At 46.7% G+C, this 11,907-nt stretch overlaps 1 protein-coding gene across 3 annotated transcripts in view; it reads right to left on the reverse strand.

The window, feature by feature from the left end:
* Window positions 1-11,297, reverse strand: part of LOC142365645 (protein FAM219A-like) — a 105,105-nt gene extending 93,808 nt beyond the window's left edge. For 2 of the 3 annotated variants that reach the window (XM_075446656.1, XM_075446655.1), the window contains exon 1: window positions 11,012-11,296. In XM_075446656.1, coding sequence (XP_075302771.1) covers window positions 11,012-11,188 — 177 coding nt within the window. In that variant the 5' untranslated portion in view covers window positions 11,189-11,296. Of the gene's footprint in view, window positions 1-11,011 lie in introns of all 3 variants that reach the window. The other variant, XM_075446657.1, reaches the window with a different exon arrangement.
* Window positions 11,298-11,907: the final 610 nt, after the last annotated feature.

Below are 11,907 nucleotides of genomic sequence, written 5' to 3' on the forward strand. Positions count from 1 at the left end.
TTTGAACTTGTATTTTGATGATCAGTTGGAGCCACTGACCCTTAAATGAGTTTAAAACTTCAAATCATTGTCCTGGACAGTAAACAACTTGACATAGTTTCCAAATACAATGATAAGACTACAGCTGTACAAGCACTTTTACTTATTAAAAAAAAATCACCTTCAAGTTAGATGCTTCCTCCTGAAACTTGCTATATGTGATCTGAGACCAATAAAAAAGGAATAGAACGTAAAACAGAGAAATCTGCTGGCATTCTCCTAATCTGGTGACTCTGGTGCAGTGTTTCAGGTGATTTTCTGATTGGCAAACTGAGTATACTGGTCCTAAAAATCTTAATAAGCCTTTTGTAAATGAGTTTTAACTTGTTAATTAAGAATTTCTAGCTATGGTTATGACGTGCAGAGAAATGTTTAATTGCTGTTTTCCCTAGTTGGTTAAATGTCTTCTTACTAGAAACAAAGAAGAGTGTATGCTTATGGGATTTGAATGCCTCAGACGTGGCGTAAGCGAGAGTTCCTGTGCTTAATAATGTCTTGCATTTGGCAGGGATAGGATTAATTTTCACAAAAAGCTGGGAGGGGACAAAGCCGGGACAGCTGACCCAAGCTAGCCAAACAAACAGGACATTCGATAACATGTGACGTCATGCTCGGTTTTAAGTGGGGGAACTGGCTGGGGAGGGTAATTTGCTACTTGGGAGTGGGTTGGGCATTAGGCAGTGAGAAAATTGCACTGTGCGTTTCTTGCTTTGTATACTCTTTTTATCAGTATTATTGTTGTAATTGTTCTATTACTTTGCAGTTCTGTTAAACTGTCTTTATCCCAACCCATGAGTTTTGTCTTTTTCTTCTGATTCTACTCCCCATCACACCCACAGGGGAGAAGGCAGTAAGTGGCCACGTGGTTCTTTGTTTCCAACTGAGGCTAAACCACAACAGTCCTTTTTGGTGCCCAATGTGGGGCATGAAAGGTTGAGACAACAGCAGATCTGACTAGGATGTGTTAAAACAAACCATCTATATTTCTAGAGTGACAGGGGGATCCCAACAGCTAACTGTACAGGAGGCTGAAGTGAGCCTCACTGGGCAGGACTGGCAGAAGAACCCCATTGTGACTTTCCCCAAGGCTCCGTGCATCCTTGGCATGGACTACCTCAGGAGAGAGTACTTCAAGGACACAAAAGAGTATCAGTGGGCTTTTGGTATAGCTGCCTTAGAGGAAATTAAACAGCTGTCTACCTTACCCGGTCTTGTGGAAGACCCTTCTGTTATGGGGTTGCTGAGGGCTGAAGAACAACAGGTGCCAATTGCTACCACAATGGTGCATCAGCGGCAATATCACACCAACGGAGACGCCCTGATCCCCATCCAAAAGCTGATTCGTCAACTGGAAAGTCAAGGAGTGCTCAACAAAACTCGCTCACCCTTTAATAGTCCCATATGGCCAGTGAGAAAATCTACTGGAGAGTGGAGACTGACAATAGACTACCGTGGCCTCAATAAAGTCATGCCACCACTCAGTACTGCCGTGCCAGACATGCAATATGAACTCAAGTCAAAGGCAGCCAAATGGTATACCAACATTGATATCACTAATGCATTTTTCTCCATCCCTTTGGCAGCAGAGTGCAGGCCACAGTTTGCTTTCACCTGGAGGGGCATCCAGTACACCTGGAATCGACTGGTCCAGGGCTGGAAATACAGCCCTACGATTTGCCATGGACTAATACAGAGTGTATTGGAAAAGGGTGAAGCTCCAGAACACCTGCAATTCATTGATGACATCATCGTGTGGGGCGAGACAGCAGAAGAATTTTTTGAGGAAAAGGAGAGAAAATAGTTCAAATCCTTCTGAAAGCCAGTTTCGCCATAAAACGAAGGTCAATGGACCTGCACAAGACACACAGTTTTTAGGAAGAAAAAGGCAGGATGGGCATCATCAGATCCCAATGGAGGTGATCAACAAAATAGTAGCTATGTCTCCACCAACCAGCAAAAAGAAAACACGAGCCTTCTTGGGTGTTGTGGGGTTCTGGAGGATGCACATCCCAAATTACAGCCAGATTGTAAGCCCTCTCTATCAAGTGACCTGAAAGAAGAACGATTTTGAATGGGACCCTGAGCAACAGCAAGCCTTTGAACAAATTAAATGGGAGATAGTTCATGCCATAGCCCTTGGTCCAGTCCGGTCAGGGCAAGATTTTAAAAACGTGCTCTACACCGCAGCCGGGGAGAATAGCCCAACCTGGAGTCTCTGGCAGAAAGCACCAGGGGAGACTCGAGGTCGAGGTTGACCCCTGGGGTTTTGGAGTCGGGGATACAAAGGATACGAGGCCCATTATACTCCCACTGAAAGAGATACTGGCAGCATATGAAGGAGTTTGAACTACCTCGGAAGTGGTTGGCTCTGAAGCACAGCTCCTCCTAGCACCACGATTGCCGGTCCTGGGCTGGATGTTCAAAGAGAGGGTCCCCTCTACGCATCATGCCACTGATGCTACGTGGAGTAAGTGGGTCGCGCTGATCACCCAGCACACCCGAATGGGAAACCCCAGTCACCCAGGAATTCTGGAAGTGATCATGGACTGGCCAGAAGGCAAAGACTTTGGAGTATTCGCAGAGGAGGAGGTGACATGTGCTGAAGAGGCCCCACTGTATAATAAACTGCCAGAAAATGAGAAGCAGTATGTTCACGGATGGGTCCTGTTGCGTTATGGAAAACATCAGAGGTGGAAGGCTGCTGTATGGAGTCCTACATGACAAGTCACAGAAGCTGCTGAAGGAGCAGGTTAATTGAGCTGATTTGCAGAAGTGAAAGGCATTGGTATAGAAAAAAAATAGTCACAATGTAAGAAGAGTCACTATTTTGTGTTTTGGTATACTACTTATTCATATTTGCATAACTACCTTGCTTAGCCTTAGTGGCTAACTTTACTGAAGGCCGTATGCTGTGAATTTGTTCCCTAGATACCGTGAACATTTGTTTAAGTCCTGCCATGCTGGGTGGGGGAAGGCCCCAAGGATCCAGTGGACAGCAGCAGGGCCTCTTTGAAGATAAAAGAAGAATCTTCAGCCCGCCCAGACCCAATGAAGGGACTCAATGAGAAACAAAAAGACCCCAGATCCAAATAACACCATTGGATCAGCTGTTGTGTGGACACCACCTGGAGAACGTGTCTGGGGCGGGAAGTTAGACTGTAACAGTACAGTTGCCCAAGGATTTCTTTGCTCGGCGTCCCTCTCTGGAGGCACCTTCCTCGAGCAGTTTTACACTGCTGTACCACTCAATAAATTTGTCTGATATATGTTGTGTTCAGGAGTCTGCGTCAGGTAACCTAGGATCAAGCTTGAGGGCTGAGGGAAGTGCGTGAGAGTTTGTGTGTATGTATGTGTGAGGACTCGGAAAGGGGCACCTGTCAGCTCACTGGAGTTGCCCGCTGCAAAGGGACTCCAATCATAGCAGTAAAAGTCGAGTGGTGTGTGTGCGACTCCTTGAACGGTGTGCGTATGCTCAGGCAGCAGCTTGTCCCTTCATTGCCATCTAGCTAGCTTTAGACATTGCTGAATGAGAAAAGTGGCCAGTGCTCTGTCTCTGTACTGACTCATGGATGGTGGCAAATGCCCTGTGGGGGTGGCTACAGCAATGGAAGCAGAGCAACTGGCAGCACAAAGACAAACCCATCTGGGCTGCCCCATTATGGCAAGATATTGCTTCCCGGCTAGAGAAGCCGGTTGTAAAAGTACGTCACGTGGATGCCTGTGTACCCAAGAGATGGGTGTCCTGGGTTCAGCCAGGACAGGGTTAATTTTCACCGAAATCCAGGAAGGGGCACAGCCGGGGCAGGCTGACCCCACCTGGCCAAACAGAGCAGGGTATTCCATACCATGTGCCGTCATGCTGGGTTCCGGTGGGGGAAACTGGGCGGCGGGAACTCACTCGCGGCTCGGGAGCTCGCGGTGGCGGTCGTGGAGGGCAGCTCTCTGGGTTGTGCGGTTTGTGTTGTATTTTCTCCTTATCTGTATCGTTGTTGTTCCTGTTCCCTTTGTTTGCTGTTCTGTTAAACTGCCCTTATCCCGACCCACCAGTTTCTGCCTCTTTCTTTCCATTCTCCTCCGCACCGCGGCGGGGGGAGGGGCAGCTGCGTAGCGCTTTTGTTGCTGGTCGCAGCCAAACCATAACAATGGGCCGCTCAGGAACATCAGAACAACCACCAGGTGGATCAGGCTGCCAAGATTGAAGTGGCTCAGGTGGATCTGGACTGGCAATATAAGGGTAAACTGTTTAAGGCCCTGTGGGCCCATGATACCTCAGGGCATCAAGGAAGAGATGCAACATATAGATGGGCTCATGAACGAGTAGTGGTCTTGACCATGGACACCATCGCACAGGTTATCCATGAATGTGAAACATGCACTGCAATCAAGCAAGCCAAGCAGGTAAAGCCTCAGTGGTATGGAGGACGATGGCTAAAATATAAATATGGGGAGGCTTGGCAGATTGACTACATCACACTGCCGCAAACCCGCCAAGGCAAGCGCTATGTGCTCACAATGGTGGAGGAACCACCGGATGGCTGGAAACCTACCCTGTGCCCCATGCCATTGCCCAGAACACTATCCTGGGCCTTGAAAAGCAAGTCCTATGGCAACATGACACCCCAGAAAGAATTGAGTCAGGCAATGGGACTCATTTCTGAAACAACCTCATAGACACCTAGGCCAAAGAATGTGGTATTGAGTGGGTGTATCACATCCCCTATCATGCACCAGCCTCTGGGAAAATCGAACGGTACAATGGACTGCTAAAAACTACACTGAGAGCACTGGGTGGTGGAACCTTCAAACATTGGGACACACATTTAGCAAAGGCCACCTGGTTAGTTAACACCAGAGGATCCACCAACCGGGCTGGCCCTGCCCAGTCAAAACTTCCACACCCTGTAGAAGGGGATAAAGTCCCCACAGTGCACATAAAGAATATGTTAGGCAAGACAGTCTGGGTTAGTTCTGCCTCAGGCTAAGGCAAACCCATCCGTGGGATTGCTTTTGCTCAAGGACCTGGGTGCACCTGGTGGGTGATGCGGAAGGATGGGGAAGTCTGATGTGTACCTCACGGGGATCTGATTTTGGGTGAGAATAGCCAATGAATTAAATTCTATGAAGTTAATTGCTAAATAACCGTGCCACTGTATGTCATCACTACTATAGTTGCTATATGCCGTATCAATGGCATTACATTAAGAATCATTCAAATTAATAAAGGATGAAATTTGATAAAACAAGCTGCGAGCACCAGATGCAGCATGCAACCATCCAACACCACAAGTCATCTCTCCTGCCCTGAAAGACTGTTACAACAGATGGAGCCCCACATCATGCACTAAATGTACTCAGTGGACATTTTAGAGGGATGGTCCGTAGACTAAGGGAATGTTATCTCTGTGTGTGTGTGCATATATATATATAAAAAAAACCAGAAAAAAGTGATAGTAGTAAATTGGAAAGTGTGGACCCTGGGCACGATGTAGATGGTATAGAATAAGGGGTGGATAATGTCCTGGGTTCGGATGGGATAGGGTTAGTTTTCGCAAGAAGCTGGTTGGGCTGACCCAAACCAGCCAATCAAACGGGATCTTCTATACCATGTGATGTCATGCTCAGTATTTAAGTGGGGGATCTGGCTGAAGGAAGGGGATTTTGCTACTCAGGAGCAAGCTGAACATTGGGCGGTGAGAAAAATTGCACTCTGTATATTCTTTTCATCAGTATTATTGTTGTTATTTTCTTCTCCCTTTGCCATTTTGTTAAACTGTTTTTATCTCAGCCCATGAGTTCTGTCTTTTTCCTTCTGATTCTCCTCCCCATCCCACCGGGGAGGGGGGAGGAGTAAGAGAGCAACTGTGTTGTTCTTTGTTGCCAACTCAGGCTAAACCACAACACTAGGAGAGGTTGGGTTGTTGCCAGCAGCACTGAAGGGTCTGGAGAGTTAGGATTAACTGAGGCCATGGAGTGGTTGGAGGAGCATCTCTAGCTGTTCCAGGGAGTAGTAGCTGCCAGGTTACACTGGGATGGTGGCTACCAATGCACAGTATTTGCATGTGCCTCTGAAATCTACTGATAAATCTATTCACACCTCATATGTTGGGAAGTGGGGACTGATTTCCATTGTCACCTTGTGTTTAATGGGCCTCCTGGGAACTGAATGCGGACTCCTATTCTATCCTCACTCCTACAGGAAAACACACTTTGCTTATGAACATCCAGACACTCTGCTGTCTCAGGTTTATCCAGACTCCTACTGCATAATTTCTCTCTTCCCTGTTTCTTATTGTATCTGTGAATCACTCTTCAGCCTGTCATAATTTATTTTTACAAGATGCTGAAAGGTATAATAGGGCACTTATAAACATGCTGGGGAGAAGCCACCTGAAATAGAAAATGTTTCTAATTATAAAGTTAAAGCTTCTAAGGTATTTGGTTCTTTATTATGCCTTGAACAACCTGAAAGTGTACTTGGCTACAATTAGACTTCCAGATACAATAGGTGAATTGTAAATGAAACCCATCCCGTGGAAAATTACACTATTAGCCTGGAGCAGTAGCCCTGATCTTTACAGTTTATGGTGCTGCACAGCCTACACATCCAATAATGTTCTGTGAGTCCATAAAGTTAAGAGGACAGTCTCTTAAAAGCAGAACAGTTTAGTTTTTTGGAAAAATTAGTCATTATTACATTCTTTTATATTTATTATTTTTTAACATTCCCAGGCTTTTCCACATTAGTCTGATTTAAATGCAAAGTAATTTATCTTTGTCTTACCAAGATATATTAGGCAATGTTCCTGAAAGGGCTACATTTAATTAGTTTCAGTCAGGTTTTAGTAACTGCAGGGGAAACAAAGTAAATTTCTGTATATGGAAGAATAATAGTGATTGTAATTTAGAGTCTGTGTGTTCCACAGTTGTGCATGGATTTTAATCCCTTTCCTTATGCAGAGTTGCATGCTGATGGTCCAGGTTTGCTGCTTTATCAAAATGCTTTACTGACTGTACTAATTAAAGTCTGTGGTGCACACCTTCAGCCATCACTGATTTGTCACAGTGTTCATGGAGAAATGAGAGTGGCAATGTCACACCTGGCACAGGAAGAAATGAGCTAAAGCTACACAGGAGCGGGTAGGGATTGGGACCACGTGCATCTAGGTTCAGGAGAGCAGTGAACAATTTGGGGTACTCGTCTAAAGCTATCATGTCCTTTGAAACTGAGCAAAGCACAGCAGTGATGGGACTGGACCTGGCTTCAACAACTGGCACCCAGCAACTTCATCAAGATCGTCTTCAACCTGCAGACCATGGGCATGGGCCACACCAAATACACCAGCCGTGAGGTCTGGATGCAGCATGCTACCATCCAACATCACACATCTCTCCTGCCATGGAAGACTTATGACAGATGGAGCCCAAAGTGATGGATTAAGTGAACTCAGACATTTTAGAGGGATGGTCTATAGACTAAGGGAATGGTATCTGTGTGTATATACTAAAGACAGGGAAACTGGTGGTGATTAATTGGAAAATGGGGGACCTGAGCATGATGTAGATTGTGTAGAATAAGGGGTGGATAATGTTCTGGGTTTGGCTGGGATAGGGTTAATTTTCACCAGAAACCAGGAGGGGACACAGCCAGGAAGGCTGACCCAAACTGGCCAAACAAACAGGGTATTCAATACTGTGTAATGTCATGCTTGGTTTTGAGGGGGAGGGAGCTGACAGGGGGGTTAATCACAGCTGGGGAGCACTCTGGGCTTTGGGCAGTGAGAGCAGTGCTCTGTGTATTCCCTTGTTTTGTATATTCTTTTAATCAGTATTATCATCACTGTTTGCTTCCTTTGCTCTTCTGTTAAACTGCCCTTATCCCAACCCATGAGTTTTGTCTTTTTCTTTCCACTCTCCTTCCCACCCCACCAGGGGGGAGGGGTGATAGAGCAGCTGTGTGGTTCTTATAGCGTATGCACTTCAGACCAGGCAAGGGACCTTCTCTTCTCTCTTTGCTTTCAACAGGGGATCATGTTTCAAAACAGTTTTTTATAGCTTTAGTGGCAGTTCACAACAACACTCAGGTTACACCTGGAAAACAAACTTCTACCTCAACCCTTTGGATGGGGAAAACACTGCCAGACTCCTTTGGCCTTCAACATTGGATGACCCCTCTGTCCCTGAGACCATGTGGAACTGAAAGCTTTTACACTGGTAAGAGAAAAAAAGTCCCGAGATACTAAGGTTATTCTATACTCAAAAGTGTGGGATGGGGAGGGGAGGGAAAGGACAAATGGTAACTTTAATAGAACACAGCAGCAATATTGGGCAGAATTGCGTTACCCAAGAAAACTACTATGATAAACCCCAGCCAGCTTCTGAACTGCAAGGATTCTTGCAAGCATCCACTCCCTACTTGCAAGATACAGACCAAGAATTACAAAGCAGACAAAGCCACTGAAAGTGTTGTACCAGACTTGTTCTGTTCCACTTATGAACCCGATGCCAGCATTTCCAGGCACGCAGAAGAATCCCACACATTCAGTCATAGCAACAGCCCCTCACATACACAAGGTTTCACTATTAACTCCATTAGTTAAAAATCAGCTGAAACCCTGAAGCAAAGGTTCTTTTAAGGCGTTAGATCCATTTGTGAAAATTTCCTAATTCTTGGCTGCTGAAGAAGGGAAGGAAACCTACTTCCTAAGCTTATTATCACAGCTGCATGATATACCATCCTACCCTGCAACAGCAGGGCTGGACCAGACAACCTCTTCATGTTCTGGTCACTCCATTGCCATGCAAATGTGCATGCACATGCCAATTCCACTCCTCTGCTATTACCACAGGGTTTCTAGAAAATATTTGTGTATTTTTTTGTCTGCCAACAGCTTTTCCAAACTTGCCAATCTCACTACCACACCTACTGCCCTCAACATGAATAAAGAGGGACAGCCTGTCTGCTGCCTCTGCCTGACAAAAAACCCACATACAACATGTAAGGCATGCAACAAGTCTACATCAGCTTTTACAGACAGTTTTCTTCCCCACCACAAAGGTTAGAAGCTAAAAAAAACCCCAAACAACAACCATCACCAAGCTAAAAATATTTTCACAATTTTTCAACGCCCCCACCATAAGAAAAGTGTTTTGCTTTCCACTGAGGGGTAATTTGAGTTTGTAGACCTTCATAGGAGAGTCTTTCTGTTCAGAAGACAATTATTTTTTTCTCAACTTTTTGCAAACACTAGCTGCAACAAGAAACCAAGGATTGGTACATCAACTCTAAATAATGTATAGTTTGATATACTGGAAATCTCAGTAGTATCTTCAGCGCTAACATGAACCTGCCAATAACCTATCCTCACCTGCTGTCAAGAGGATCTGTACAAGTATTTCATTAAAGTTCTTTCCACTTCTCCAAATATTTCATATCACTGTCTCACACAATCAGATGCTGAGATGGAATTTGCTTACTGCAGGTGCCAAAGGGAATCAACATCTTGAGTGAGTCAGCCCGTCATCCAGCTTTCACTTTAATGCCAAGGTGAATTGTATTTCAACAGGTCCCAGGTTACACATAACAATATATCTTCAAGCAGAGACTGAGGCAGACTGGAGTAAGCAGAGAAGAACACACAAGGGAACCCTTCCAAGATGGGAAACATAGATAAACACATTCAAGTGTTCTTCAGAATGCAGCTGGGGCACAACACACACAAGCAAGCCTGTAGCATCAAAGCAAAGCAGCTACACACTCATAAGAAGTCTTGGACTACTTGGTCTAGCATCTCCCATGGCTGTCAGCCAACTGACCTTCCTTCATAAGTGTCATTTCAGAAGCTACCTAAAACCCAGGACCACTCTACTTGCCCATTTATGAAGCTGCAAAGTCCCACAAGCCTGTGTACTTCCTTCTCTGGCAAGACTCCCCAGGGTCCCATGTAGTAGTGTAACCATTATGTCAACTTCTTCAGAGCTCATTAATAGAGGATAATTGTGTCTATGAAGTAAAAAAATGTCCTGAAATGAAAAACACATGCCGTGGCATGGGGAAAAAAAACCCAAACAGAACACAACCCTTCAAAGATTGCTTTTTTACATAAAGAATTTTATGCGAGCAAAATTGTAATTTGACAGAGATGTTTCTTTGCAAAACACCTGGATTTTTCACACAATGAGTATCTAATAGCAGTTTTGCACTGAGAGCAATAGCTATAAAAGACCTTCCTGCAGCTTCATATCACAACTCACACCAGACACGCATATTTAACACCTATCCCATGCAGGTATCCCATCCCTGGGGATCTCTCAGGGGACCCCCCCGGGCATCTCTCAGACTGGACTGCGCACAAACACTGCCTAATTCTTCCCCCAGATCTCACGTACACTGTAAGAGTCAACTAAAACCCCACCAATCCTCTGTGCCTCCAGCTGCTCAGATGCTTTGGCTGCCCGTCCTCCCCAGGACGGGCTCCTCAGTCTTACCGCCGCTTCCCACTCCCCCAGAGCGCTCCCCTCCCCGGCGCTGCGGCCCACCGGCCGAGGGGAAGTGAAACACTCGCTCCATGCGCCAACCAGGCCGGGGCGCTCCAGGACGCCGTTATGTTCGGAGAAGCGACGTTTCAACTGAGGCAGAAGCAGAGCCGCTGCCGCCCGCTCGCCCGCCCCCGCGGGCGGCTTTTGCCGTGGCTACCGACAGCACCCAGGGAGATGCCGAGGGAGGAGAAGGGCAGGACGGAAGAGCCGGGCAGACAGCCGTGACCACGAGCGCCCTAAGATGACGCAACAGCCGCCGATGGGCACAGCCCCAGGACCCAGCAAGAGCGCCGAGGGGACGGCCGTTATATAACGATCGCGACGCGCAGGCCCGACCTCAGCACCACTGCCCCCGCAGCACCAACACCCCCGGCCCCGCCAGCCTCCTAACGAAGCGGCAGCTCCCGGAAACAGCGCGACCCCACCCGCCCCTCACCAGCAGCTGCATCTCGGCACGAATGGCGGGCACCTGGAACCGGTCTATCTCCTCCATCATCGTGGTGGAGGCAAGGTGGAAAGAAAAAAGAGTGAACGCGAAGAGACTCCTCAAGCAACGAAAGACGACGACGCTCACCACAGCTTCTACCTCATCATCACCGCCGAAGTGACTCATCCGCACCGCTTCTGGGTCCGGCCGCTGCCGCCCCGCCCTATATTTGCATATTCACGAAGAGGGCGGGGACTCTTGCAATAATTCCGGGTCCCGGATGCTCGGTTCCCCGTGGCCTTTGCCCCACTGCTGCTGGCATGTACCATTCCCTTGCTCAGAGGGAGGGGGGACACTTGAGGGGGGGAAGGAATAGCCAGCGCCAACGGTGTTCTGCAGCTGTATTGGCCGCACGCTGCTTCCGGTGCGTTGCCATAGTTGCTGCTATCAACTGATGTGGGAAATTGACAATTAGTTCGATTTTGCTATAGCTTTAGTTTAGTATGTTATATAGCTATGCAGCTATGTTAAGGTAAGAGTTAAACACTTATTTAGTTTAGTTCTGTTCTTTGTAATCTTGCTAACAAGGACTGTTGTGGCTCAAATGTAACTAACAAGGACTGCTTGTGAGACAGACGAAGAGAAACAAGGACTGATAACCAGAACTTTCTTGTCTGTAAGAAGCAACTCTCTAGCTGAAACTATTTCCATGGTTTGGGACTCAGCCAACACAGGAATTTTTGAGCCAAAGGTGAAAGCACACAGCGAGGAAGACTACGAGCCTTCATCCAGAAGACCCCCACAGATGACCACCAGACGACACTGCGCAAGTGCTAAAGGGGGGTGGAGTATGAGAATGAATTCCTAGAAATAATTACAATAGTCCAACCTACTTAGATAAGCTT

The sequence above is a fragment of the Opisthocomus hoazin genome, chromosome W (assembly GCF_030867145.1).
Source record: "Opisthocomus hoazin isolate bOpiHoa1 chromosome W, bOpiHoa1.hap1, whole genome shotgun sequence".
NCBI classification, from domain to species: Eukaryota; Metazoa; Chordata; class Aves; order Opisthocomiformes; family Opisthocomidae; genus Opisthocomus; species Opisthocomus hoazin.